The following is a 27,114-nucleotide window of genomic DNA, read 5'->3' on the forward strand; positions in this document are numbered from 1 at the left end:
GGTGAAAAAGTTTGAAAACCACTGATCTAAACCCTTAAATCACAATTTTTCAGATGAGAACCTTTGGATATGGGAATTTAGTAGTACTGTTGAACAGTTCAGACCCAAATCCTGACACTTTAGCACAGAGTATTTGAATTCTATACACTCAAAATGTGCACAGCAACAGCCCTCTATAGCTTGAAACTGTCTGCTGGAACTTATTGTTTTGTAAAGACTCTGTGAAGTAAAGAAAGATCTTTATTTAGGTTTGCTGTATGACAGCTCACTGTGTTATGAACCCCCCGGGTCACATTTCAGTCAAATAAAAAATCATTAAGTTTATATAATTACGTTTCAAAACCATGAAAAATAAGGCAGTAAAATCTGCTCCAGGATGGTGTGGGCGTGTCTGTTGAATCAGATGAAGGCACGCCCACTCAGGAGAAATACAATCCTCTATAATAAAAAAAAAAGCTACAATCTGAATGGAGGGAAGCACTCATGTCATTATCCTGCCTCTTGATCTTTTGTTGACTTTAGAAGAAGAGACGAAGTCTGTTTCCTGGCTCAAATCTCTGTTATGATGCTTTAAATGATCTATAGACCAAATGTCTTTAAAATATTATTCCCAGAAAATTAAAAAAAAAGAAAACTTAGACCTCAGAAATGATCCATTTCAATCACATTAATCAGTTTGTTTCCCACACTTATGCAGTTGGTTTTAACCGTCAGACTTGACTAAATGTCAACCTTTATCTTTTCTCTGTATGTTTCCATTTCTCTTATTTGCAATTTTTTTGCCACTCTTTGCCACTTGTATCCCGATTTTTCCCTTTTTCATCAGTTTTTGCCACTTTTATGCTGCTTTTTTGCATTTTTTCCCCCATTTGACACTTTTCACCCATTTTCCCACCTTGTAACAGCTTTTTGCCTATTTTAGTCACTTTTCACTCATTTTTTGATGCTTTTAGACCACCTGTTACTCAATTTTGTGTGTGTTTTCACCCATTTTTGCTGCTATTCACCTAGTATTGTCCATTGCATGCCTATTTTGTCCCCTTTTCACCCAGTTTTTGCCACTTTTTTTCATTTTTGCCACCTTTTACTTATTTCTATTGCCACTTTAAACCGTTTTTCACCATTTAGACTGGGCCCTTCCAAAGGCATTTCCAACGGTTTGGCTCTTTGGTTGAGAAGTGTTGAGTAACACTGCTCTAAAGACTAGCATGGACTAAATCCAACCCTAACTTACTTTATAGTCCTCAGTCCATAGTCTGGACTCTCCACAAGATCAGATAGCTGCTTTTCTAAATCCTGCAGCTCGTTTTTATTCAGGTTCAGCTCCGTCAGATGGGAAGGGTTGGACTTCAGAGCTGAGGCCAGAGAAGAACAGCTGCTCTCTGACAGATTGCATCCAACCAATCTGATTAAACAATGAAAGATACAAATAGAAATAAATTACCATCCAATCTGATGAAAACATAGTGACTGTGTTAAATAAATTACTTTGTCTCTAAAATAAGTAGAGACTTTATTCTCTTATTGGTCATGCATTTTTACAGTGCATTCAGAAAGTATTCAGACCCTCTTGACTTTACATTTTGTCATGTTGCAGCCTGATGTGACAGTAAAAAAAACCACATTTTTATTCTCATTAATTTACACAGAGTACCCCGTGGTGACAAAGTGAAAACTGAATCAAAAGAGGAAATTAATAATAAAATAAAAACACTGAAATATCCTACTAGCATAAGTATTCACACCCTTTTAAAAAACAGTTGAGATTTAGCTCAGGTTCCTCCCATTTCTCTGGATCCTTGCTGAGATGTTTCTACACCTTAAGTGGAGAACATCTGCTGTAAATTAAACTGATTGGGCATGATTTAAAAAGGCACAGACCTCTCTGTAGTTAATGGAATGGGTTTCCATGGCAAGCCTCACGTCACCAAGACCTAGGTAACGCTTCAGATGGAGTGGTGTTAAGCACACTGACTGTGGAGCATTGGGAAACATTTTGTGTATGTGTATGGTGTTTCTTATATTGTGTTGTTTTTTATTATGTCTGACTTTTAGGCTTTACATTGGGTCTTATTCTCACTGCTGATGTCCTTGTGTACCTTGTCTTTTGTGTGCGCCCGCTGCAACACTAATTTCCCGTCACAGGACATTAAAAAGTTTCTGATTCTGTTCTGTGGAGTGATGAATCACGCTTTTCTGTTTGGCAGTCAGATGGGTGAGTCCGGGTTAGGCAGATGCCTGTAAAACAATGCCTGACTGCATTGTGCCAACTGTCAAGTTTGGTGGAGGAGGGATAATGGTATGGGGGTGTTTTTCATGGTTTTGGCTAGGACGGTTATCTCCATGGAAGGCCAATCTTAATGCTTGAGCACACAAAGAAATTTTGGATAATTTTATGATTTCAACTTTGTGGCAACAGTTTGAGAGAGCCTCTTTCTATTCCAACATGACTGTGCCCCAGTGCACAAAAAGTACTATAAAGACAAGGTTTGAGGAGCTTGGAGTGGAAGAACTTGACTGGCTAGTTCAGACAGCTGACCTCAACCCCACTGAGCACCTATGGGATGAACTGGAACAGTGAATCTGAGCCAGGCTGTCCCATCCAACATCAAAGCCTGACCTCATAAATGCTCTACCGAATGAACGGGCACAAATTCTCACAGAAATACTCCAATATCTTGTGAAAAATCCTTCTAAGACGAGTGGAGGCTCTATATTTAATAAATGTATTTGAACAAAATGTCATTGCAGTTCCTGTTGGTGTAATGGTCAGGTGGCCAAATACTACTGTGTATGAATGAATATGAATAAATGTGTATCAATAAGTACAAAAAAGAATGTACATACACATAAGTCAGTTTATTTAAACACATTTATAACAATTGTAGGAACACAGACAGATCATTTGCGGAGGTATTGCAAAAAGGGGGACCAGGTTATTATCAATGGATGTGATGTTCTTCATAGAGGAGGTTCAATTTTCCTGACTTGAGTGGTCTGAGTAAACTGAAACAGTGGGCTAAAGATATTTTAGTTAGGTCCTACCAGTTTCACAGTATGACTTTTTTGCAGTGGTAATGAAATAAATAGGAATGGTATAAGGCACAGGTGTCAAACTCAAGGCCTGGGGGCCAACTATGGCCCATAGAACAGTTCAATCTGGCCCACAAGATGATCTCATATTTCTGTTATAATCATATGACGTCTGCAGATTTCCTCAAGTATAAAAATGTGAATTTAAGATATCCTTATTAAGTCACAAAATCTGAAAAAGTAAGGAGTAAAAATATTTAGATAAGAGGTCAGGAATTTGGGAAGAGAAACTAATTTGTGTTTAAACTTCATATTTTCAATTTTGCATCTCACAATTAGGACTCAAACTTAGGATTTTGACTTTTAATTGCATACTTTGAGCATTTCAACTCATAATTTTGACTTTTCATATATTATTTTGAGCTTTAAGATTCATAATTCTAATTAAACAGCATCCAAATGGATGGTCTAATGGATGGTGAATATTACGTAAGGATCTGTCTGTATGAGCATAGATTCCTACTTTTGTAAGAGCAGCCTAGTCTTTCTGCTGATAGCTGATGGTACAGGTAGATACCAAACATTAAGTGACCGTACTATTGGTTTATTATCAGCCATAGGGAATGTTCCTACAGCAGCCCAGCCTCACCTACACATTAGACATAGGTGTAGGCAGGAAACAGCATGTCAGCTGACAAGATAAAATTCCTGTTTAATTGAATGACTATCAGATCCTCTCTGTCATGTCCCCAGTGACATATACACAAGGGGAAGAGCTATATTGAATGAACGAATCAATAACAACAAGCTTTCACAGATATTCATCCTCATCCTTTGCACACTCACAGGGTGTAACATATGTCCATGATAATGAATTCCTTGAAATACTCAGCTTTTGAAATTTGTATTTTAACAATTGCTTTGATGGCTTTCTCGGTACTTTTACATGCAGGTATAAAAAGTCAAATTATTGTTATTTAGACTTAAAATCAACATTTCTAACCTGACACACCAGATAGACTGTGTCCTGTATCCACTGCATGGGTAAAATGTCACATCCATCAAGGCAACCTCCCATGCAAATCAGTAGGGTAGGGCAGAACCTTTCAAAAAATTCTCAGAGGGTGATTAAACGGCTGTTCTGTCTTTCATTACTGGCCAATCAGAGCAACAAGACATAGTGACAAACTGGGCATGCACAGCTCTGGTAAGTATACTACCAAATGTGAGCGTGACAGGCAGGCATAGTTATTGTTTGCTAATGGTGGAGCCAGTTTGTAAGGTGGATCTGTCACATGAAATCTGGCCAGTCCATCAGCTTTACAGCTTTACAGCTTTGGTCTGTCCAACTACTACTCATTCTGAATGAATTTTCTCAGTCAGACTAACATAACGACAAACTGACTAGAGACACACTATATTGCCAAAAGTATTTGCTCACCTGCCATGACCTGTATATGAACTTTAGTGACGTCCCATTCTTAATCCATAGGGTTTAATATGACGTTGGTCCACTCTTTGCAGCTATAACAGCTTCAACTGTTCTGGGAAGGCTTTCCACAAGGTTTAGGAGTGTGTCTATGGGAATTTTTGACCATTCTTCCAGAAGCGCATTTGTGAGGTCACACACTGATGTTGGACGAGAAGGCCTGGCTCTCAGTCTCCGCTCTAATTCATCCCAAAGGTGTTCTATCAGGTTGAGGTCAGGACTCTGTGCAGGCCAGTCAAGTTCATCCACACCAAACTCTCTCATCCATGTCTTTAGGGACCTTGCTTTGTGCACTGGGGCACAGTCATGTTGGAACAGGAAGGGGCCATCCCCAAACTGTTCCCACGAAGTTGTGAGCATGGAATTGCCCAAAATATTTTGGTATGCTGAAGCATTCAGAGTTCCTTTCACTGGAACTAAGGGGCCAAGCCCAGCTCCTGAAAAACAAGCCCACACCATAATCCCCCCTCCACCAAACTTTACACTTGGCACAATGCAGTCAGACAAGTACCATTCTCCTGGCAACCACCAAACCCAGACTCATCCATCAGATTGCCAGATGGAGAAGCACGATTGGTCACTCCAGAGAACGCGTCTCCACTGCTCTAGAGTCCAGTGGTGGCGTGCTTTACACCACTGCATCCAATGCTTTGCATTGCACTTGGTGATGTATGGCTTGGATGCAGCTGCTCGGCCATGGAAACCCATTCCATGAAGCTCTCTACCCACTGTTCTTTAGCTAATCTGAAGGCCACATGAAGTTTGGCGGTCTGTAGCGACTGACTCTGTAGAAAGTTTGCGACCTCTGTGCAATTATTTGGATGGGTGAGTGAATACCTTTGGTAATATGGTGTAGCTTAAAGTGGCTAGTGTAGCAGAATTGGACATACCTAGGTCAATTTTCCCCAGGTGCTTGTATAATAGGACAAGGACAACAATCTATTCTAATATCCTCGTTGATCTATAGCTTTATTTTACATTTTAAAAATTTGTTTTAAGATTTTTTTTTTTGACTACAGATTATATGAGACATGAAAAATGACTAAAAACATGGAATTTTGAACAAAATGTTCTGATACCTCGTGACATGAAAATAGTTCAGTTGATAATGACACACATTTTATCCACAAAAGGACCAGAGAATAGAAAGACTGACCCCAGGATCTCCAGTCTGCAGGTTGGACTCTTTAGAAAATCACACAACTGCTCCACTCCTGAATCCTGCAGATTATTGTAGCTCAGCCACAGTTGTCTCAGATGGGAGGGGTTGGACTTCAAAGCTGAGGCCAGAGAGGAACAGCTGATCTCTGACAATCTGCAGCCCCACAGTCTGAATAGAGAATGTAGACAACAACAATTCAGGATCCTCCAGATGTATTCAAGTCTAAAACATGAAGTGTAAACAGGGATACATATTTATATAAAGCATGAAATGTGAAATAGAGTTTGAAAGAGTAACTTCATAATGCTCATAGCCTGTACAATACACATCTTCCACACATCACACTTAGCCTGCTACATATTGTGTGCAATGGTTCTACATCAGACAGTGCTGCTCTCAAACCACGCCAATGAAAGTCACAGAGAAACAATTACTGTCCTACACCAGAAACAACACAGGGAGTATGAAAGTCAACCAGGAAGCTGACGTCAGTCAGGCTGGACTTTAACCAGACCAAACCTGTTCTAAAGCAGAATGATTAATGTGATTTCAGAGAAACATATAAATAACACAATATTCTGTAGAGTGAAACAAACATGCAAACACTTTGAGCTCCATGTGCAACATTAGGTTTGCACAGCTAAGGAAAAAAATGCATGAAAAGGGTACTGGAAATAAAAAATACAGTTGGGAACTTTGCATTTGAGGTTGAGTCTTTTAAGTGCCACAGAAAATGATGTGTTATTTTTCATTAGACCATCTATTTAAACACTGGAAATATTTTCATCTGTTTGTTTTTTGTTTTTTTTTTTGTCTCTCTGATGCCCTAACCTTGCAAAGCAGATGAATATGCCTGTTTAGAGGATAGAAATGACTAAATGTGACTAAAACTAAAAGACATTTCATTTAAAGACTAAAATTAAAAATAGCTGCCAAAATGAACACTGCTCAGCATTAATAAAGTAGCTATCAGGAGAATCTGGACAGTCTAGTACTAGAATGGAAGTAGCATTGCCACCAACCAGCAGCCTGATGCTTCAGCTTTAGCTCTCCTTTCTATTATATATTAGGTTTCTCCATAAACGTAGTTTGTTTTGATGCAATTCTCATGTCCATGCTGACACTGATCAGCTTTTCCAAATTATTATGCAAATACGATTCCAATAAAACATTTGGTTTTTAGTTTTACAGTTAAAGTTTTCATTTGTGCTGGTTCTTCTGTCAGTTTCTAACCTTGCAAAGCAGATGAATATGACCATTCCCTTGTTTTTCACTGGCAAATCTATCTTGCAAAACTCCCGCCTGAACTGGACCTGGTTAGAAAGCGACAAGACCAAGCGACGAGGGGCAGTACTTTCGTAGTCGTGACGTAAACAAGCAGCAACAAGAGGTCGGTGCAATTATGGCGGAAAACATTAGCATGGATGCCTCTAAGGTGCCAGTTTTATCAGAACTTGACAACATTTCTTCGTTAAAAGAACAAAGGACAGCAGTGAGATGTTTTCTTTTTTAAAACGACAAAAGTCATGTACTGACGTGTCAGCTATCGCCATGGTTCCTGTTAAGCAGTTCTGGATGGAGTTTAATCCTCTGGTAAAGGTGCAGCTTGGTAGCGGCTACATCACGTGTTTTGTTGCTCTGATTCAGTGTTCATTTTGGCAGCTATTCTTAATTTTATAGTTTTAGTCATAAAAAGAAATGCATTTTGATTTTAGTCCCATTTTAGTCATTTCTACCCTTTTTAGTTTAAGTCTAGTTTTAGTCAACAAAAACTCAAAACATTTTAGTCTAGTTTTAGTCCATAAAAAGTCCTCATATTTACGTCTTTACTTTTAGTCCAAGCATTAATTTTCTTGCCTAAATTTGGATCCAAATCATAGCTATAGATGTGTTTTTTTTGACAGATTTACCCACAGTGGAGAAATATCACAGATTTTGAATGTCCGACGAAAACTAAATTACATTTTAGTCTAGTTTTAGTCATCTCGACACAAACTAAACTTAGTTTAGTCAGTTTTAGTCATCACAGCTCTATTTTTGTTAGTTTTAGTCTAGTTTTCATCATTAAAAGAAGGCTGTTGACAGATAGTTTAAGTCATAGTTTTAGTCGATGAAATAATATTGCTCTGATTGGTCCGTACAGATGTGACAGACAGAACTTTCCTCTTATCACACTCCGAGTCTTTTTCTCAAAGGCCCTATTTGGCGTGCCAGGTTACTGATGCCCCCACCCTGGGTTAAATAACACCAGGGAAATTGGTAAGTTGTAGTTCTGGAGGTCAACTGTGTTTTAAACAAAAATCTAAAAATGTCTGGGCAAATTACCTATCACATTTCAGCACACAAAGAGGTCCTCTGATATTCGTACCTAAATGTGAGTGACGAAATCTAGTTAGTACTAACATGTCTGAAACCTCTTAAAACCAAATTACCGCACAGATTCTGATGCTTAATTTTGGGGATGATTTTAATATCAGAAAATCTACTCTTTTAAATTATTTGGATAAACTATTTTTGGTCTATATTTGTAGCAGAGGGAGGAAGTGACAGATCATCTATGGGCAACATAAATTGGATCATGATGAAGGAAAGAATGCAGCCTGCTGTGAGGCCTATTGGTGAGGTCATCTTGACAAACCAGATATCTTTGATAAGATCGAACTAGGTAGAAAATTGTAGCACTATCCCCATAATCACTGTTTGTTTCTTGGATTTATTTGACAGTCTCAGTATGCTTTTACCTTGTCCCTTTCTTTCTCTTGTTGATTTCTCTTTCTCAACAACACACCTCTCTGCCCTGCAGCTGGCTAAAGTCCCCTAGATCCATCCCTGTTTAAACAGCATGGGTATATCTAGACTTTTGGTTAGGGGGCCCTGGCCCTGACTAATGCTGGAGGAAATATGAAGTTTGTATGTAACAATCAATGCGTCATTGTGTATTGTAAGAATTTTTTGCATTATGATTCAAATGCCCTTTAAAAACCAAACCAAGCAAGTAAACACATATAAATCAATAGTGAATCAAATGTTAATGGAAAGCTTTAGTTAGACTACCACAAATCTGAATCTACTTAAAAGTAAAAAAAAAAAAAAAAAAAGAAAGAAAAAAAAAACCTATAGTTGGGAGTAGAGTAGAAAATTCGTCATTCTGTAGTTGGAAAAGGTTTGTGTTTGTTTTGTGAATTTGTTCAAAATGATGAACATCAGCAAATACAATCTTTAATGTGAGACCTCTCATCATCACAATCAGTTAAATTGTTTTCACCAGCAAATTATGACAAAAGAACCAAATGCTGGCCCCGCCTAAAGCCATACTGATTCTGATCAAGTAGATCAGGGATGTAGGACTTAAGGCCCAGGGGCCAAAACCACCACCCATGGTACAGTTATACCCCGGCCCCCAATGTTATATCATTTTTTTATTATAACTGTTCTACTGGTATGATGTCTGCAAAGATTGTCTACTCTACAAATGTAACCTTAACCTTGAGGATTTAAAATATCATTAAGTTATACAAACTTGAAAAGTAAAAGGTAAAAAAAAATTGATAAAAGGTCAGGAATGCTGGAAAAGAAATTCATTTATGTTTTCTTTCATATTTTCAGTTTTGCATCGTACATTCAAGACTTAAACCTATGATTTTGTATTTTTTAATACATATTTTGACTTTTCAATTCAATTTCCAAAAGTAGACACACACTTCAAAATTTAGATCATATTTTGACCTTTTAAACTCATGATTTTTACTTTTATCTTGTATTTTGACCTTTTAAACCCGTGATATCAAAATTTGATCTAATATTTTGACCTGCAAAACTTTTGATTTTGACTTTTATCTCATATTTTGGAGTTTAAAACTCATGATTTTAACTCTAATCTAACATTTTGACCTTTAAAACTCAAGATTTTGACTTTTATCTTGTGTTTTGACCTTTTTAACTCGTGATATTATGATTTATATTTTTGACAGGACTGAAAGAAGTGACAAAAGCCGGTGATTTTCAACCCTGGGTTGAGAGAAGGTTTTTTAAGCAGTGGTGCGACCTTTTATTAGGCCTGTTGATAAAAACGTGTTAACACTCGTGATTAATCTGGAAAGCTTAACGCATTAAAAAAATAAGAACCCAATTTAATTACATGACTAAGTTTGACCACAACTTCCTCCTGTAGTCCTACTGCGCGGATGTTTACGTCCCTGGGGTGACAAGGTTAAAGGTGGGTCAAACGCAGCCAGCAGAGATGAGTGAGGAGACAGACCCAGGTCTGCTTCATGGCAAATGAACCATAATACTAAGCTACACTGGTGCAGTCCAGCAGACCCAGGTTTGTCCCCAAAACGACAACATCTAAGCTAACTAATGCGATTGCTAATGGGTCGCCAGAGACTGCAGACCATCGACATTGATGATGACCCGGACCACAGAACACCTACGAGAACTACTGCCACAAGAATCCGTGAACTGTATGACAGCTAAAAAGGCAACTAAAACGGAGCAGCTGGCCCGAGCTACATTTATTACACTGACGAGAGACCACTGGACATCAGTCAGCTACTTCAGCTACCTCGGGGCAACAGCACACCTGATCATTCACTTTACTGCAGAAGTTATTTTGTAACTGTTGTGTTTGTCTGCTGGGCTCTACTGCAGTTTATAAATATTACTGCTCAGTGAATTAAGACTCTGAATTATAAACCACACATAGGTTTAAAAACTCTAGTTTGTTTAATATTTTTTCATTTAAACACCATACATGTACTAATTTATCTCAAACAAAAATACAACTAAATGGTAGTATTTTAAATGTTAATTTATAGATAATTATAATAATAACAAAAACATTTTTTAGTAAAAAGCAATTTCAAAGTGCTGTATGTAAAGTTAAAATAAAAAAATAAACACTTGATAATAAGAATGTTTAAAAATCTAAAAATTACTAAAACTAAAGAGATGTAATTAACTTGATTCTTTTCTTGATTGACAGCACTAGTTTTAATGCAGCGGGGGAAATGCCAATTGACAAAGCTGATGATGTGTGTTACTGCAGGGTTAACTGTGGTTGTACACAATCTACTAAAGGACTGAAAAATGTTGACTGACCTCAGAGTCTCCACTTCACAGATTGGTCTCCTCAGAAAATCACACAGAAGCTTCACTCCTGAATCCTGCAGATTGTTGTTGCTCAGGTCCAGATCTCTCAGATGGGAGGGGTTGGACAACAGAGCTGAGACCAGAGAAGAACAGCTGATCTCTGACAAACTGCAGTCCCACAAGCTGTAAATAAAGATTAATGCAAATTAAATACAGAAATGCGTGGTGAATGCCAACAAGCAGATCTAATAAGATGTATCATTGTTTGTGGTTGTTTTTCTCACTCGAGTGCCAAAATATATCTGTAGAGATTACTCAGACACTGGCAGACACCCAGAGCTATCCAGCTGACTAATCACAGGGCTTGAGGTCTGCTTAGTTTTGATGCATATGTACATCTTTGATGAGGTGCATGTTGGCTACACGTGTAGGTCTGTAGGGTTCATGGCAACATTGACCAAAGATGTCCTTGATATCGATTGAAGGCAGGAGAATGAATCAGGCCTGACCCAGAGTTTGTTGTTCACTTGTTAATGGGAAATACCAGCCCCCCACCAAAAATTAATGATTTTAATATTGAAGCAATATTAAATAAAGTTTGAACAAATAGAAAACTAGCAGCATTTTATGTTAAATAATGTACTTAGAATTAGAGATGGGGACCGTTCATTTTTTTGATATTGATACCCTTATCGATACCGCTATAGATACTTTCTATAGTTTGGAGTAAAGACAAAATCGGGGAAAATATTTAAACTATGAGTGGTCTTAGCTGAGTAGTGCTTGAGTTAAAACGGTATGATTCAGTCTGTAACATCTATTCTATATCCCTTAAATCTAAACATATTCTTCATATTCACAACTGTATTTATTGAAGTTTCTCGTCAAAAACTAAATTTTCCCATTTTCGTGTTACACTTTAACACATCACAACATATAGAATACAGTTGTCTGATTTACTGAGGTTACCTGAACGCATCATATTTTCCTTTACGTCTTTAAGTTAAGCAGATTTCTATGCTGGAATATTGTTAACAAACAGGAATTGCTACAAAGTTTTGGAGCATTTATCAGCATTTATCAGCATTTATCAGTGCTGCTGAAGAAGAAAACTGCCCTGAAGCAGCTGAAATAGTGGTATGAGAGCATGTTACTCCCAGTGCAGGCAGATATGATTGCATGCGACTCGCAGGCGGAGTCTTTCTTCCTCAGGCCGACAGTTGAAGGTACTGCATTCTGGTGATGCACAATACAGATGTGCTTTTAGTTTATGTTCCACCTGAAAGAACTGATTTTTTAAAAAAATTTATTCACACCAGTTATATCATAAAAGGACGTTACATCACAGAGCCTGTGAGACTTGATAGCAGTATTGATAAGCTGAAACGTTATTGATTTTCGGGTATTCGAAAAACACAGAACCGGGTTTTGATCCCCATCCCGGCTTAGAATGTATGAAGGTTTAGAGCAACTTTATTCTACCCAGGAGCCACATTGTCTTAAAAATACTTCTGCAAGAGCCACATTCAAAAACCAGGGCTGTGATAATCGATCTATCCATAGTCGAAATAAAACAGTGAATTGATGGATTATTGTGTTGTTAAATGGAATGAAATAGGCTACATAAAAATTTTGTATAATGTCAGAAGAAAGGATATTTCACCAATGATAAGCATATGTTTTTGTCTATGTAAGTTCCACCTGGACTAAAGTCTTTTTAAAAAATCAGATCGTGCCGACTCAGAGCTATGACAAGCTTTTCAAAGAGCTGATGAATCATGGGTGTCTGTTTGGGTATTTATATTTCATATTTTGGACATTTACTGTAGTTTGTGACTCTGTTAACTTAAAGGGATGCTTGCATTTATTTTCTCTCATTATTATTGCTTTTAGCTAAAGGGGGAGGGTCCCCGTATTGGTCTTTGTCCTGGGCTTCCAATAAAACCAGCCCTGTCTCACACCTGCAGCACCCCCCCCCAGTCATTCTGCCCTGCAAGTTTGTTTTATTATTATGTTTGGACAATTTTTACTCAATTATACATTATTTGAAAGCGTGATCTGTGTGCGTTTGGCTGGTTGATGATGATGATGCATATCCCAAAAGTTATCATCAAATGAGAGTATAGGAGAGCATTGGCAAGAAGTGGTAATAATATACAAGTGAATTTAGCATTTAAAGTCTGTCATCTTTGAGTGGAATTACATTTATTGATAGGACTTATTGCAATGAGTCTTTACTGTTGACAGTTTTCATCTTCATAAAAGTTTCCAGGAGAATTTATTTAAAGTAGCCACAACTGGTCACTAAAGAGCCACAAGCAGCTCGAGAGCCGCAGGCTGAGTATCACTGATTTAGAGTGTAGGATGTTAGTAATGAACGGTCTAAGACAGAAAGAACTAACAATGCTGGATGCTACCTCCACGTTCTTTTTTCTTATCTTCACCAATTAGGGTCGTTTCACATTAGGGAGCAGGGCCTGGATTCGAGCATAGTTAAACCTATCGTTTGGTTCAGTGTGCTTGAGTCTGCTTTAAGAGGTTCCTGTCTATTCAAACAAGGTCTGTGGAAAAACACAACCACACTTGAGTACAGGGAAATCATCAGCAAGTACAGTTATAAAAGCAACATGAAATGCTACCACCTCTTCAAAAACCATTGTATCCATGCAGCATTAACTCTTGAGTTCCTCTGGGCTGCATGGTAGATGTAGCATAGGAGGGTTGTTGGGTCATTAAATGTAATGAAAGCATCCAGTGTAGCAGGATGTACTCCATTGTTCACACAGAAGAGCAGCTGACGTCAGACAATTTATGACACAACTTGTTGCCATGCATGCTTCTTGGTGGATTCATGTATGTGAACTTATGCAAGGCACGTTGCGTCCAATGTGAAAGTCATGAGAGTTACCAATGTGAAAGCTGACCAGTGAAACAGACAGAAGGGGGAGCATGCTCTGGGATAAATGTAAAAAGGGAAATGTAAGTCTTATTTTGAAAACTGTAAATGTCAACAAATATTTTTCAAAGTGAAATATTTTGTTTGATAAAATCATGCTGTGAATTTGGGGAATTAAATTACAATACTCTTTAACTTTTTAACTTTCCACATGCAGCGTGCATGATGTGAGGGCACAATTTAAGCTAACAGAAGAGGAATTCGAGGCTGTACGAGCTAAATTTGGCCTTGGAAAATGTATTATTCTCAGCAGATATCTTAGTTGTGACAAGACGAAGCTTGAAAAGCATTTTTGTGTTTATTTATGCTGTGAAATTTTCTGCCATGCTATGATGTTAACAGACTAGTGATGATCAGGAATCATGCAGCCTGATGTAATGTATTAACAGGATGATTAGGATGTACGGTATAAAAGTTCATGTGTAATACTGACTCTCTTGGATTGATAAATTTATCACATGATAACTTCTGAATTAAATCACTTTAAATCGAATGACTGTGAATCTTTGCTATGGAAATGATGCATCGTGTACCTCAGCCCCAGCAGAGTGAACTGAGGGGCTTTTGTTACAGAGGGGTCCATGGCAAGCAGTCCAGAGTTTCAACTTGTCTTGTTGTGAATCATTGGTCTGACTTGGGTTTAAGATTTGTATGGATCAGTTTTATATCAGCCTGTTGTCCACATTTTAGTGTCATCACATCGTTCACACATCATTAAAGCAGAGGAATTAAACTTGTTGGCTTACGTCAGAGTCTCCAGTCTGCAGTTTGGACTCTTCAGAGCATCAGACAGAAGCTTGAATCCTGAATCCTGCAGATGGTTTCTGCTCAGGTCCAGCTCTCTCAGATGGGAGGGGTTGGACTTCAGAGCTAAGGCCACAACTTCAACGTGAATCTCTGATATTCCACAGTTAAAAAATCTGTCATGAAATCAGATGTTTTTTTGTTATTGCACCCTGTCCCATTTACATGTATATAAATCAGGAGCAGGAGGAGGAATATTCAAAATTCAGGGCAAAAGTGACATGCAAATCAGCCTCATTACACACATCCCCTAATCCACAAAGACCAGCGCTGACTGCAGCAGGCACTGAAAGTGGTGCAATTGACACTGAATGAAAGCTGCTATTAAAATTAGCACTATTTCTCACTTCTCACTCTCTCTCCCTCTCCTTTGGGCTGCTGTTAACTCTAATATAATAAAACGCTGAACTTTCACATTAATGAATTGATAAAATATTGATTCATGCAGCAGGAAGTTTAATGCCATACAGAATGACTTGTCTCAGCTCTAACTGACCAGTGACTAATTTACAAACTTACTACATGAGTTCATCTGATGACATAGTGTTTTTTTTTGATTTAGTAACATCAGCAGCAAGGTTGTTATAGTTAACTAAAGCTAACTAAATAACTAAAACCAAAATTCAAAAATCATTTTAGTTAACTGAAACTTAAAAAAACTAAACTTTGCCAAAAAAACAAAAACTAACTTAAACTGTATAGTGTGCTTAAAAAACTATCCAAAATAAAATAAAAATGGAGACAAAACATCCTTAGTTTTAGTCGTTGACACAGCCATACTGACTGGTACCTACACACAAGTCTAGGTAGTGTAAAATTGTCTGAATGGATTGGTTAAGACTTCACATAGTGGTTGTTTTATGCCTGAAGTAGTATTCAAACATCATCTTTAAAAAAATAAAATGAAATGTGAAAAGTATGTTCTTTAAAATGTATGACGTTCACTCAGCCCTGACATGTATCCGAAAACACTAACATTAAAACTAATAGAAACTAAACTAAAACGAAGCATTTTTGCAAAATAAAAACTAAACGAACAAACCAGCAGTCAAAACTATTGAAAACTAAACTGAAATTGAACACAGAAAGTGAAAATGAAATGAAAATATACACTAATGAAAAATCCAAAAGTATTATAACCTTGATCAGCAGAGTGCATTTTGCTGCATGTCTCCGCAGGAATGTAATCTGACACGCCAGATGGATTTGTTTCACACATCCATCTGGAAAACCTCTCATAGACAGGGTTTGAGAAAGGACAGAGCCTTTGAAAAAAAAAACTTGGTGGGTGATTGGATGAACGTTCTGTCTGTTACACCTTTATGGGCCATTCAGAGCAACAAAACAGGTGATGTTCTTGCTGCTACCAAGCTGCACCGCTACCAAGGAGTAAACTCCATATAGAGCTGCATAACGCGAACCATGGCGACTGTAGACATGTCGATACGCGACTTTTGTTGTTTATAAAAGGATCCAACTCACTGCTGTTCTTTGTTCTTCTTTTAACGAAATAATGTTGTCAGGTTCTGATAAAACTGGCGCTTTAGAAGCATCCACACTAATCTCTTCTGCCATAACTGCACTGGCTTTTTGTTGCTGCTTGCATATGTCACGACTCCGCCACGCCTGAAAGTACTGCCCCTCGTCGCTGATTGGTCCTGTCACTTTCTAACCGGGCCCAAACGGTTCAGGTGGGAGCTTTGCAAGATGGATTCGCCAGTGAGAAACACAGAAATGTGCATATCCATCTGCTTTGCAAGGTTAGCAGGAATGAGTTCTCAGTCTAAAAACTGTAGTGTAGTGTTGGTGGATTAAGTGCACAGCCACTGGTGTACCACTTGGCCTGTGGCAAACATGTACTAAGTGCACTGGAGTGGCCAAATTTGATTGCAATTTTCTGGCTGCAGCACTGATTCTTTAGTGGATTAGTGGCAAAAGAGGAGCTAATTGAGTGCATGATTCTTGTGCTAAAGTCAGTGGTAATAACGCAAAAATTCTTAGTGGACTTGTACCCAAGTCTCTCCTGTACCCAAATTAAAATGTCAGTAATATTGTTACAGAAACAGACATAAAGACAAGAAATGGTTTACACCTTATCCTTGAGGTGACACTGGTAAGAATTTGTGCTATAAACTTGAAGACTTATTGATTCAACCACATTTGGACTTACCGAGCCTTCCTACAGTTCCTCACAGCTGGAATTAGTCTCAACCGTCCCTGGTTGGAGGCTTTGTACTTCCTCAGCAATAACTCATCTAGAACCTCCTCTGACATCTGCAGCATGTAGGCTAGAGCAGAGCAGTGGATTTCAGAGAATTCCCTGTCTGATCTGTTCTCTGACTTCAGGAACTCTTGGATCTCCCGATGAACTGAGAGGTCATTCATCTCCATCAGACAGTGGAAGATGTTGATGCTTCGATCAGGAGAGATATTGTCGCTGTTTATCTCCTTCAGGTTGTTGATGACTCTCTGGACAACTTCTTGACTGTTGTCCGTCCAACCCAACAGGCCGCCTAAGAGTCTCTGGTTGGACTCCAGAGAGAGACCGTGAAGGAAGCGAACAAACAGGTCCAGGTGACCGTTCTGACTTTTCAGGGATTTCTCCATGGCAGTTCTCAGGAAGACATCCAGTGATAAATCCTTCCAATCAGAGCTTTGTTTTTCCTCTTTGAGGAAAGCCTCCACCACAGACGTTTCCTTGTTTGTGAAACAGTGGGAAAGGAAGACTGCAGCCAGAAACTCCTGAACGCTCAGATGGACAAAGCAGTAGACTGTTTTCTGGAAGATCACGCACTCTCTTTTAAAGATCTCGGTACAAACTCCAGAGTACACCAAGGCCTCTGTGGCATCCAGCCCACAGCGCTCCAGGTCTTCTTTGTAGAACATGATGTTCCCTTTCTCCAGATGTTCAAATGCCAGCTTCCCGAGCTTTAGAAGAACTTCCCTGTCAGATACGGCGATTTCCTGACAACTCATCTGATGTCCCTCATCAAACTTGTGCTTCTTCCTCTTTGTCTGAACCAGCAGGAAGTGTGAGTACATGTCAGTCAGGGTCTTGGGTAGCTCACCTTTCTGCTCGGTGTTCATCATATGCTCCAGGACCGTAGCCGTGATCCAGCAGAAGACTGGGATCAGACACATGATGTGGAGGCTCCTGGATGTCTTGATGTGTGAGAAGATTCTGCTGGACAGATCTCCATTGCTGAACTTCTTCTTAAAGTACTCCTCTTTCTGAGCGTCAGTGAAGCCTTGTACTTCTGTTACCCTGTCGATGCAGGAAGGGGGGATCTTATTGGCTGCTGCAGGTCGACATGTTATCCAGATAAGAGCTGAAGGAAGAAGATTCCCCCTAATGAGGTTTGTCAACAACGTGTTTAACGATGCCTTCTGGGTGACATCAGACACAGTCTCACTGATGTGGAAATCTAATGACAGCTTGCTTTCATCCAGGCCGTCAAAAATGAACAAAAGTTTACAGACAGCCAGAGATTCAGCTGTGACCTTCTGTAATGTTGGATGGAAAACACGGAGCAGCTCCAGAAGACTGTACTGCTCATCTCTGATCAAGTTCAGCTCCCTGAATGAAAGCAGAATCACCAGACTGATGTCTTGATTTTCTGAGCCCTCTGCCCAGTCCAGTGGGAATTTCTGCACCGTGAAAGTTTTTCCAACACCAGCGACGCCATTTGTCAGAACCACTCTGATGTGTGTTTTCTGGTGGTCGGACAAGGCTTTAAAGATGTCCTGACACTTAATTGTGGTCTCATGGAGGGTCTCCATCTTGGAAACTCTATCAAGTTGTCTCACCTCATGTTGGGTGTTCACCTCTTCACATTGCCCCTCTGTGATGTAGAGCTCAGTGAAGATACTGTTCAGGAGGGTTCTACTTCCCTTTTCATCACTTCCTTCAGTCACATGCTCACATCTTCTCTTCAGACTCATTTTATGTTCACCGATAACCTCCTGCAGACCTCGATCTGCTGAGAGAGAAGAAACAAATCCCAAATGAGAACAAGAATCTGGTTTCATAAGAAGATAAAATAATAACATTTTAAATATTTAATGATCAAATTTAACCCTCTGAGCCCTAGGCTATTTTTTTAAACATTGCGTCTCACCTGGACTTTCTGTCTTAAAAAGCTTCAACCCTGTGGTGCACAGTCAAGCTCAAAACATACTTTTTTTTTTCAGGACAACCTGGGCTTTAAGAATATATGTGCTGCAGCAATGCCACTTGAATTTTAAAAATTTATGGGACTGTAAAGACGAAGAAAAAACGAATCAGAAAAAAGATTTTTATGTTGTGTGAGTTTACACAATGAATATTGATGACTTAGAGTTTTTTGGACAAACTTCATCTCCCATCTCTTTGAGGCCAAAAAGAAAAAAAAAATGTTACAAATATTCTTCAAAATTTTCACATTTTACCCAAAAAGTCCTTGTGCTCTCGGGAATTTAAGTCATGGTTCAAAGCCGTTCCTGTCTGCAGTGATGAAGAGAGACAGATTACAGCCTTTCTGTGTCTGTTTCTCTCTATCATAAGTGTTCAGCCTCTCTTCTTCAGTTTTAAAGTCTGTGCACTTGCGCTGTGCAGCAAAGCATGATTTGATGATGGAACAGCCTGTCATTGGTTGTCACAGCCCAGCCACAATGCATTCTGGGACACAAACAGACAATATGGCAGTGGGCTTACCCACTAGCTGCCAAAATTGAAAAAGGGGTTATAAATTGATTAAAAGACTTAAATCAGTGGCAGCTGGTAAATAGGGGGCGCTTGGGTGCTGCCGCCCCCATGACTCTCCACAAAGAGAGGACAGATTTTAAGTTAATTGAATAATTTTTTAAACATTTGTTGTAAATATCAATAAATTTATATGAATATAGATGAACTCTATCACACACTGTTTAAAGATGATTTATGAAGAGATTTAAATGTATAATGTACAATAAATCAGCAGATCACGAATGTTCTAAGCGTTTGCCTTTACTTCCTGTTCACTCATTTCCTCCTTGGGGCGCAGGGCTCCTGCGCCCACAGCCTTCCATAGACCTTCATTATAAAGCTGCATGTGCACATTCGCTCCTCCTCAATACAAGAGATAGGACCTCTGTGGGCGCAGCATGACTGCGCCCTTGAAGGGATTGCCACTAACCACTCGCCAGACAGCAACAGGTGGCAGCAGAGAGATACACTTAGTAATTTGAGACACACAGAGGAAGTCATGCATCATGGCGGTACAGCTCTGGCTTTCTGCCAGAAACTGCACCTGCATTTGTTGTTTAGCTCATCAAGAGAAGGTAGGAATACAGTTAGCAGAATGCAATAAGAAAACTCTGTGGAGTGTTAAGAATAAGGCGTTGTTGAGTAGAGGACATTGAGGGAGAAACTTAGAATTAAAGAGATTGGACCTGACTGGCCACATACCAGGATGAAGCAACAAAGCTGTGACTTATATTAAGAAGTAAGTAAGTAAATCAATCAATAAATAATAGTTTTGTGGGTTTAAGCATTTTTGCTGTATTCAGGTCTGATATATATATTTTTCTACTCAACCAGTCACTACTGAAGCAGTGACTACTGGCACCTTATGCTTTTTGTAAATTTTCTATTTGAAATAAACATTCAATCAGCTCTTTAACATAATATTGTCATGTATTGAGTTGATAATGTGTGATAAGTTAAAAATTTAAGTTGACTGTGATAAGAGTTAGCTACTTGTGGCTGTTGATGACCCTTATTATAGCCATCTTATTTTAATATTTGTTCACCAACCAAACAAATGCAGACGTAAAAAAGTCATTGATCTAACTTGATTCTCGGTGTAGTAACATCTCTTGATGTACCTTACATACATAACATATCAAATTGGGATGTTGTTGTAGCTGAAGAAAATACACCAGCTGCCACTGCATTCAATATCAGACTTACTGGTGTGGATTCAACCTTTAGAGATCCTGGAAAGTCAGCCAAGTTCCAGTCTTATTAGAAAATATTCTGTGAGAGCTACAAAGGTGTGGAAAGCATCATTAAAATGGCTTTCAGAGAAAGAGAGAAGTGCCTTTGATTTATAGTTCAAAAGTTATTTTACTTTGAATAACACGTTTCTCCTCTTGTCTTAAACAACAACCCCGGTCTCAGAGGGTTAAGCAAACTATAAAGCACAAAAAATCTATAAACTGATTAATATGTTTGAATATTTTGAGAATTAGGCTATAGAATGAAACTTCGAAAGAAACTGCACTGTGAATTCTTCATTTTTAGTAAGATGATGCCTTAATACTTCTGAAAAACTTTAATAAATTCATTTATGTATGATGTTGTATTCATAAGCTGTCACCATAGAGACAATGCTGCACCTGAAAATGGTTTAATACTTTTAGCTTAACATTGAAAGATGTTGAATAGTCCGTGGAAAAGCTGACTAGCTGATGACGCATGTTGCAGTGTCGGTCTAAAAATGATTTGGCAATGAAACGAATGAAAGAAATAAAAAATTAAACCCTGAAGGACCGAAAAAATGAAACAGCTTTGGAAGGCCACTGTTAAAAAAAAAAGAATGGTGTGAAAGTTTTGAATACCAAAGAAGCACAGTACTTTGAGTATTTAAGGTTAAAATGGTTTTTTAAAAGGACTGAATGAATGACATAGCTTTGAATAAGGTTAAAAAAGTGCAACAAGTGGCGATTTTGATATTTTTTCTATTAATTTCAATGGGCTGTATACTGCCACAAACATTAAGTTATTCTGAAACTATTAATGATCCATCCATCTTCATCTGGTCATCTGGGGCTCAGTCGCAGTGGCAGTAGGCTTAACAAGTTGACCCAGACTTCTCTCTCCTAGAAACATTTATCAACTCCTCTTTGGGGACCTGAGGTGTTCCCAGGCCAGAAGGGGTAGCATGTTCTGGGCCTACTCAAGGTGCATGGAAGACCTCCAAAGCAGCCAGCTGACACCACTATAAATCAGCACACCAAGACCACTGTTTGTACCTGCCACCTGGCACTCTCTGCACCCGACCTTTATGCCCATCCCTGCAGTTGGTGAGCATACATAGTGGCAGCTCCATGTTACTTTATTGCAGGGGTCATCAAGTACATCTTCACAAGGGCCGGATTTAGTCTCTACAGAAACTCTGTGGGCCGGACTTTCAAATACACAAAAATTAAAGAAATGTTTTATATTATTTTAGGCATTACCAGGGAGCTCTATCCCTATTATCTATAACGCAGCAGGCCAAAAGGAGAAAGGCCGACCACAGAATAGGCCAGACCCCTGAAAATCACAGAGAATGGGCCCTCCCCAGTTGTCATTTAGCACCAATATTAACCCATTTTTGACACTTTTAACCCTTTTTTTTATACTTTTTGCCTCTTTAACACAATTTTTAAAGATTTTAACCCAATTTTTGCCACTTGTATTTTTGCCACTTTAAACCCCTTTTCATGACATTTTTCACCAATTTTTGCAACTTTAAAACAAAATTTTCCCACTTTTAACCTATTTTGGGTACTTGTTGCCTCTTTAACACAATTTTTGAAAGATTTTAACCCCATCTGAAACACTTTTTCATGCATGTTTTATCCACTTTGTGACACTCTTATCAATTTTTGCCACTTTCCTTCTATTTATGCCACTTTTTAACCCCTTTTCATTACAGTTTTTTTCAACATTTTTTGCAACTTTTAAACCAATTGTTGACACTTTTAACCCATTGTTGTTACTTTTGCCCATTGTTTCATCTTTTAAACAATTTTTGAAAGATTTTAACCCAATTTTAAACACTTTTCCTTGCATGTTTTACCCCCTTTGTGACAATCTTTTATCCAAGTTTTGCCACTTTTTTTTTTTGCCACTTTTTAACTCCTTTTCATTACTTTGTTCAACATTTTTTGCAACTTTTAAACCAATCTTTGCCACTTTTAACCCATTGTTGATACTTTTGCCCATAGTTGCCTCTTTAACACAATTTCTGAAAGATTTCAACCCCCTTTAAACCACTTTTCCTGCATGTTTTATCCCCTTTGTGCCACTATTTTTTATCAATTTTTCCACTTTTTAACCCCTTTTCATTACTTTCTTGCACTACTTTTTTGTCATTTGTAACCAATTTTTGATACCTTTTGTGCCTTTTTTCCTCTTTTACCATTTTTTTTTCTTTTTTTGGCCACATTTAACCTCTTTTCACCATTTTATCTGGTCATTTTTGCAGCACTTCTGCCAACCTTAACCCTTTTTAAAATACTTACTAATAATGACAGTAAATCTCTGAAAAAACAGATCGAATCTTAAGTCATTCTAAAACTATTTCAATGTTATTTTTTGTGGGATGGATTTAACAGCTGCAGAAATTTAAAGCCAAAAGATACTCTTAAAATCTTCTTTTCCTCCTTTTCTGAATTTAACGATCTTTCGGGGGCCGGACAGGAAGCTTTGGGGGGCCTGACGTGGCCCCCGGGCCGCCAGTTGATGATCAGTGCTTTATTGGGTTGAACCTGACCTTGTCTTATTACAGAAGTTTCTCCACAGTGGGGACAGGAGGGCTCTCCAGATGCAGAAGTTTGGCTCCAGTATGAGGTGATACATTGTCTGCAGAACCAGCTGGTAGAAGCTGCATCACTCTGGTCATCCTGACACAAATCACAGGACAGCTGCTCTTCTTCAAAAACAGATCCCTTTGTTGTTCTGTGGAGATAAAGGAGATTGTTCAGATTTGCTACAGCATATTTCTTGGAGGTTGCATTTCAGCTCAGACAAGAACCTGCTCTGGGAATGTCATGCTTTTAGATTTTGATGGCATGATTATGTATAAAATCTTTATTTTAATCATTATTAGTAAAACCCTGATCATGTTTTTTTTCTTCTTTTGGTGCAGATACCGGTCACCTGTGAGAGAGATTGGGCGATACTGATACTGATGATGTTTAACCTAGGTTTAATGTGCCCGCCAGAGGCAGCATAACCTGATAAAACAACCACCAAAGTCATCCTTATTTGGTCCCTGACATGCTTCTCCTTAAACTTTGTTCGTCAGAACTGTACAAAAACCTCCCAAGTAGCAATGCAACAAAGGTCGTTTCCTTTGGATGATCCAGCCTCTGAGTTTGTTCGATATTCCAGACAAGTAGGGAATAACAATGCTATGATGCTAGCTTATCTTTTCTTGTCTGTTTGTATTAAATTTCTCAGAGGTCTTAATGAAGGCCCAGTTAGGGTATCCAGATGTTTGAGGGGTTACCTGAGACATTGCTGTTTCTTCTTACCTTTTGTCTTTGCGGGTATCTTCACAGTTTTATGTCGTAGAGTTCCTATGACACCTAGCTTATGTTCCAACAAATGGTGGGGTTTAAATAGTATGCATTGAGCTGTATGGGTTGGTTTCCTGTAAACCTTGATTAGAACTTCAGATCTTCAAGAGCATCAGTCAAGTCCAGTTGCCACCTTTGGACAAGTGGAGGGTGTATCGATACTTCAGTATCGACATATCGATATCTACCAAGTACCCTTTTGGTATCGATCCCCCCTCAAGTATCAATACTAAATGAGTACTCTAAAATACGTCTCACCACTGATTCTCCACCGAGTGCCTTCCCGCCTCCCCGCCTCTCTCTCTTCCAGACTGTTTTGTCTTTACTGCCCGTCCATGTCACATGAACTTGGAGACCAATCAAACATGCCATACCTGCCTTTTTACCTGCCAGAAATATAAATATAACTTTTGAAAGTTTGCGAGTCCAATATTTTATTCTTTCTTCAAAAGTATCAATATCAGTATCGATAAAATACATCAAAAAGTATCGGTACCATATCGAATTAAAAAATTGGTATCGCTCTTCTCTACTTTGGACCAAATATACCAGTGCAGTCATTCCTTGTATAGCTAAGTCATAAAGTCTAGAAGTCATGCTTCAATGTTCACTCTGGTTGTCTGAATGAATGTAAAAAGTATAAAATGCAAATGAAACATCACACTGGAAAACCAATTGAGTTGTGAGATCTGCTACATGCTGCTTCCGGTCTAACATTGCTGCTGTCTGCTTTTTTATGTTACTGTTTAATCCAGAGTGTCTACTTTGGAGCACCTTTCTAAGTTCCCTCCACTCACTCATTTTCATATTCAGGAGTTGCTGAACAGATTCCCTCACTGATGCAGTTCTGACAAGTTGCAGGCCCAGATAAAATACCCTTTCCTAGCTCTGCAGAGTGTAGAATCTCTTGAGGAGCGAGGGCTGTTTGCAGTCTCATGTGACTGTTGCTTTCCTAAATGTCCTCAACAAGCGGCAACCTCCGGTCCTGAAAAATGAAGCCAATGCTGAAGTGCAAGAAATATGACGAGTGTCCACTTGAGGCTGGCCAGGGGAAGTTCCATCTGAACATCTGTTTTTTTACACTAGAAATACACTGGTTTACATCCTGGTTCAAAGAAACAGACATGTCTTCATGTGCTCTCACTGTGGGGGGGGGTGCAGCACAATGGTTTAGATTATATTTAGGAAAAACCCCACGGTGCACTGATTGGTGCGTCTTATTTGGTTGGTGGATAGCTCAACAGGCAGAAGCTACGTTTCTGTCAACCAGAATGCTAGCTAGCTAGCTGACAGGAAGTTGAGCTTAGTGCGTGGGCTGTTAGGTTGATCCAAAGTTCAGTTTGGACAATGGTTTCTACATGGAAGCTGCTGTGGATTGGTTTCAAAAGCAGTATGAGTCCACCTATTATAAGCAGACTACAGTCTACAGTGTATGATCCTCCATCACAGAAGCCATCTTTTTACTGAACAAAGCAGATGGTAATCAAATGGAAAATGCCTAGATTTTGATCTCAAGTTTTCGGCCTAACTGATGACCCTGTCTTTTTATTTTTTCCGTTTGGTGCTCCATCTTAGTCACCTTGAAAAGCAGATGGAGCCACCCGTTTCCGTGTTTCTCACTGGTGAATCCATCTTGCAAAGTTCCCAGTTAAACTGTTTGGGCCTGGTTAGAAAGTGACAGGACCAATCAGCGTCAAGGGGCAATGCTCTTGGGCGCAGCAGAGTCGTGACGTAAGCAAGCAGCGACAAGAGGCCGGTGCATCTATGGCGGAAGCAAGCGGCAACCTCCGGTCCTGAAAGATGAAACCGATGCGGAAGTGCAAAAAATTGCTATACCGTGACTGTACACTTGAGGCTGGCTGCAGGAAAACCAGAAGTTCCATCTGCACACATGTTAAACAGCCGGTTTTGACAGACAAAATAAACTGGTTTACAGCCTGGTTCAAAACACCAAACGTGTCTCATTAGCTAGTGTCTTATTGTCCTCCCACTGTACGAGGGGTGAATGTTTTTGTACCACGATAGTTTGGATTATATTTAGGATAAACCTCACTTCACGGTGATTGGCGTGTCTCATTTGATTGACAGATAGCTCAGCAGGCAGATGCTCCATTCCTGTCAACCGAAACGCTAGCTAGCAGGCTAACAGGAAGTTGCGCATAGTGGGCGGGCTGTTAGGTTGGAAGCCTTCACAGATTGGCTTCAAAAGCCATTTTACTCTGCCTATTGTAAGTAGATGACTGACGTCACACGGGGTTTGTCCAATTCTTTCTACAGTCTATGGGCGGAAGAGATTAGCGTGGATGCTGCTAAAGCACAAGTTTTATCAGAATTTGCCAAAATTTCTTTGTTAAAAGAAGAACAAAGAACAGCAGTGAGTTTTCTTTTCAAAAACGACAAAAGTCGCGTACTGACATGTCTACAGTTGATGTGGTTCATGTTTTGCTGTTCTCTATGGAGTTTATACCTCGGTAGCGGCTACGACATCACGTGTTTTGTTGCTCTGATTGGCCTGTAAGATGTGACAGACAGAACATTCATCCAATCACCCTCCGAGTTTTTTTTTCAAAGGTTGTGCCCTTTCCCAAACGCTGTCCATGAGTAGTTTACCAGATGGATGTGTTTCACACATCTGGTATCTGGTGTGTCAGGTTGCCATCTTAGCTGGTGAATGTATTACTATTATTATTATTACTAGTTCAATTTTTATTTAGCATTTTGTTGCCAAAGTATCAAAGGAAGTATCAAAGATAAAAGCACCAGTACTGTGTTCTTAGAGGAAATATTGCTGGAGCTTGAATATTTGGTGTGTACGAATGAGCCCCTCATACTGTGTCGCTGAAGGTCCAGGTTCATCGTCACTGAAAACCAGAGGAATTCTTTTAGACTTGTCACTCTTCACGGCGCAGCTGAGCAGAGCAGACTTTGTTCCGTCCCCCTCTTCATCCCCTTGATCACTCATCCTCCGAACTCAGGACCAGATATAACGTGCATGCAGGTAATACAACCTGAGAACAACGAAGAAGAAAAGGTCAAATCACTACTGGGAATGTGGTAATGCTGTTGAGTCCTGTTATTTTCTGCTAACAAAAGTCAGAGTAACATTGGTCACTTTCTATTTTTATAATAAGTACCAGAGCACTGAAAGCATTGCAGAAACCCGAATGAATTGTGAACCATTATCATTTTACTGTAAGTTGTAATCATAGTAATTTTACCCCCTTTCAGGCGTGCTGAAGCTACGGTTTCTGCCTTTTGTGCAGAAAAATA

At 39.1% G+C, this 27,114-nt stretch overlaps 1 protein-coding gene across 1 annotated transcript; it reads right to left on the minus strand.

Moving 5' to 3' along the window:
* Positions 1 to 1,230: 1,230 nt before the first annotated feature.
* On the minus strand, positions 1,231 to 26,806 carry si:dkey-13n15.11 (NACHT, LRR and PYD domains-containing protein 12). The gene is made up of 6 exons (XM_041786950.1): positions 26,659 to 26,806; positions 16,706 to 18,512; positions 14,478 to 14,651; positions 10,785 to 10,958; positions 5,679 to 5,852; positions 1,231 to 1,405 (listed from the first exon to the last, which is right to left on the minus strand). Exons 1-6 carry the CDS (start codon positions 26,804 to 26,806, stop codon positions 1,231 to 1,233), a joined length of 2,652 nt encoding a protein of 883 aa, XP_041642884.1.
* Between the last annotated feature and the right edge of the window lie 308 nt (positions 26,807 to 27,114).

The sequence above is a fragment of the Cheilinus undulatus genome, linkage group 5 (assembly GCF_018320785.1).
Source record: "Cheilinus undulatus linkage group 5, ASM1832078v1, whole genome shotgun sequence".
Lineage (NCBI taxonomy): Eukaryota > Metazoa > Chordata > Actinopteri > Labriformes > Labridae > Cheilinus > Cheilinus undulatus.